Source organism: Plectropomus leopardus, unplaced genomic scaffold (assembly GCF_008729295.1).
Source record: "Plectropomus leopardus isolate mb unplaced genomic scaffold, YSFRI_Pleo_2.0 unplaced_scaffold1322, whole genome shotgun sequence".
NCBI lineage: Eukaryota > Metazoa > Chordata > Actinopteri > Perciformes > Serranidae > Plectropomus > Plectropomus leopardus.
This window is the reverse complement of record NW_024614081.1, coordinates 1-3,093: the sequence shown is the minus strand read 5'-3', so window position 1 is coordinate 3,093 and position 3,093 is coordinate 1. Positions and strand designations below refer to the sequence as shown.

At 51.3% G+C, this 3,093-nt stretch overlaps 1 protein-coding gene across 1 annotated transcript; it reads right to left on the bottom strand.

The window, feature by feature from the left end:
• Window positions 1-77: 77 nt before the first annotated feature.
• Window positions 78-3,087, bottom strand: LOC121963910 (tRNA-splicing endonuclease subunit Sen2-like; the record flags this gene model as incomplete). Its single annotated transcript, XM_042514143.1, has 5 exons — window positions 2,803-3,087; window positions 2,328-2,394; window positions 2,220-2,259; window positions 340-516; window positions 78-249 (listed from the first exon to the last, which is right to left on the bottom strand). Coding segments are annotated over exons 1-5 (609 nt in total), but the record flags the coding sequence as incomplete, so codon positions are not given.
• Window positions 3,088-3,093: the final 6 nt, after the last annotated feature.

Genomic DNA, 3,093 nt, shown 5'->3' with positions numbered 1-3,093 from the left:
ACTAAACTGAGACCAGAGCTCCGCTGGACTGGACAATGACCGAGTCAGTCATGTCACTGATGATGTCAGCATCTTGCTGGGTGGGTTTCTGTAAGACTCACCTCACTGTCAGAGACCACCAGGACAAAATCAGGACCTGGAACCAGGGGATCAGGACCAGAGTCAGGATTGGGACCAGAGTCAGGATCAGGACCAGGACCAGGATCAGGATCAGGGTGGTGGTCCAGGCTCAGTTCTCGTGTTTCCCCCCTGAAATGTGAGAGTTTTGTATGGGGTTTTGGGTGGACTGGCCCTTTAGACCTGCGATTAGCTAATTAACTCAGACAGGAGAAACTCTACCTGCACCTCCTCCTGACCTCCTCACCACAGGTCCATCCCCCTGCTCCTTCCACCTCCCTCCTCACAGCCTCCACATCTATTGGCTGACACAATCTGAGCAGCGTCTGACTAACAGCTTCTTCATCCAACCCCTGAGCAGACAGAGCTGACCCCGCCCACCTGAGGAGCTCCTCAAACCTACAGCAGGATTAGGAGAGGGGAGGAGGAGAGGAGGAGAAGGAGGAGAGAAGAGAGACAGGAGGAGGAGGAGGGGGGAGGAGGAGGGGGAGGGGGAGAGAGGAGGAGAGAGACAGGAGGAGGAGGAGGAGGAGGAGTGGGAGAGGGAGAGAGGAGGAGAGGAGGAGGAGAGAGACAGGAGGAGGAGGAGGAGGGGGAGGAGGATGTGATGATGTCATCAGGTAAACTGAAAAAAATGTTCAACAATAAACTTCATTCAGGTCAAATAATGAAAACCCTCTCAACTCAGAGGAGTGACTCCTCTTAGCTGACAGCAGGTGTCACTCCTCTCAACTCAGAGGAGTCAAGCATTTAGTCAGCCATCTCGTTTTGGTCATGTCTTGTCCTGGCGTGGCGTGTTGTGGCGTGGCGTGGCGGTTGTGGCGTGGCATGTTGTGGCGTGGCGTGGCATGTTGTGGCGTGTTGTGGCATGTTGTGGCATGGCGTGTTGTGGCGTGGCGTGGCATGTTGTGGCGTGGCGTGGCATGTTGTGGCGTGTTGTGGCATGTTGTGGCATGGCGTGTTGTGGCGTGGCGTGGCATGTTGTGGCGTGGCGTGTTGTGGCGTGGCGTGGCATGTTGTGGCGTGGCGTGGCATGTTGTGGCGTGGCGTGTTGTGTTGTGGCTTGGCGTGTTGTGGCGTGGCATGTTGTGGCTTGGCGTGGCGTGTTGTGGCGTGTTGTGGCATGTTGTGGCATGGCGTGTTGTGGCGTGGCGTGGCATGTTGTGGCGTGGCGTGGCATGTTGTGGCGTGTTGTGGCATGTTGTGGCATGGCGTGTTGTGGCGTGGCGTGGCATGTTGTGGCGTGGCGTGTTGTGGCGTGGCGTGGCATGTTGTGGCGTGGCGTGGCATGTTGTGGCGTGGCGTGTTGTGGCGTGGCGTGGCATGTTGTGGCGTGGCGTGGCATGTTGTGGCGTGGCGTGTTGTGGCGTGGCGTGGCATGTTGTGGCGTGGCGTGGCATGTTGTGGCGTGTTGCTGTGGTCTGACTGTGTCTGACTGCAGCATCATGTGACAGCAGTAACCTGTCAGACTTTTGATCCAATCAGAGAAGCTGAGTGACGGGAAACAACAGCTCGCAGCTGAGAAGCTGTTTGAGGTGATTCAGCTGCTCCGAAGGTTCGGATGTTTCTCTCGAAGCACAAATAAAACTAACATTAATAACACGCCGTTAACCCTTTACTGTTAACCCTTTAGAGTTAACCCTTTACTGTTAACCCTTTACTGTTAACCCTTTAGAGTTAACCCTTTACTGTTAACCCTTTACTGTTAAGCCTTTAGAGTTAACCCTTTACTGTTAACCCTTTAGAGTTAACCCTTTAGAGTTAACCCTTTAGAGTTAACCCTTTACTGTTAACCCTTTACTGTTAACCCTTTAGAGTTAACCCTTTAGAGTTAACCCTTTACTGTTAACCCTTTAGAGTTAACCCTTTACTGTTAACCCTTCAAAGTTAACCCTTTAGAGTTAACCCTTTAGAGTTAACCCTTTACTGTTAACCCTTTACAGTTAACCCTTCAAAGTTAACCCTTTACTGTTAACCCTTTAGAGTTAACCCTTTACTGTGGATCCTTTATAGTGGACCCTTTACAGTTGGTGTTCTGTCCATGAAGAGTTAATTATAAAATCATGTCGTCGTGTGAGCAGACAGGAAGTCATGTCACTAACCTGGACTGTGAGATCACAGGAAGAACCAATCCCTGGTGTTCTGTAAGAGAGACAGCCGTTAGCTGATTGGACCAGACTGGTGATGTCATCACTCAGGCGTGGACTCACCCTCCCATTGGTCAGAGATGTTGTGGTCTGGTCTGGATCTGGACAGGATCCCTTTACCGAAGTACCCCTAAAACAGGACCGGAGCATCAGGTGGACTCACTCAGACCTGATTCTGTTGAAAACCCAGACCCAGTTCTGTTTATAAACTCAGTGCTGGTTCTGTTTTAGACTCAGATCTGGTTCTGTTTTAGTCTCAGACCTGGTCCTGTTTTAGTCTCAGACCTGGTCCTGTTTTAGACTCAGATCTGGTCCTGTTTTAGTTTCAGACCTGGTCGTGTTTGATACTCAGATCTGGTCCTGTTTAAGTCTGAGACCTGGTCCTGTTTTAGTCTCAGACCTGGTCGTGTTTTAGACTCAGATCTGGTCCTGTTTTAGACAAACCTGGTTTTGTTTTAGATTCAGACCTGGTTCTGTCTATAAACAAAGACCTGGTTCTGTTTATAAACTCATATCTGGTTCTGTTTTAGACTCAGACCTGGTTGTGGATCTCCTGGATGTGGTCCGGGTCACAGACCAGCACGTGCTGGTTGATGAGTTGCGCTCTGAAGTGGCTCCTCACCGGCAGCGGAGCCTCAAACTCCTCCTGGACCTGAGTTCGTCTCCGCGGAGCCCGGAACTCTGCCTGCATGCTGCCGGGACTGCCTGGGACCAGGTCAGACTGGGTTAGAGCTGTAGTCCTGCTGCAATGTGACGCTGCTAACTGTCAGCTTACTGATCCTATTATTTGGCTGTTAGCATCAGATCTAATGACTGTTAGCCTGTTAGC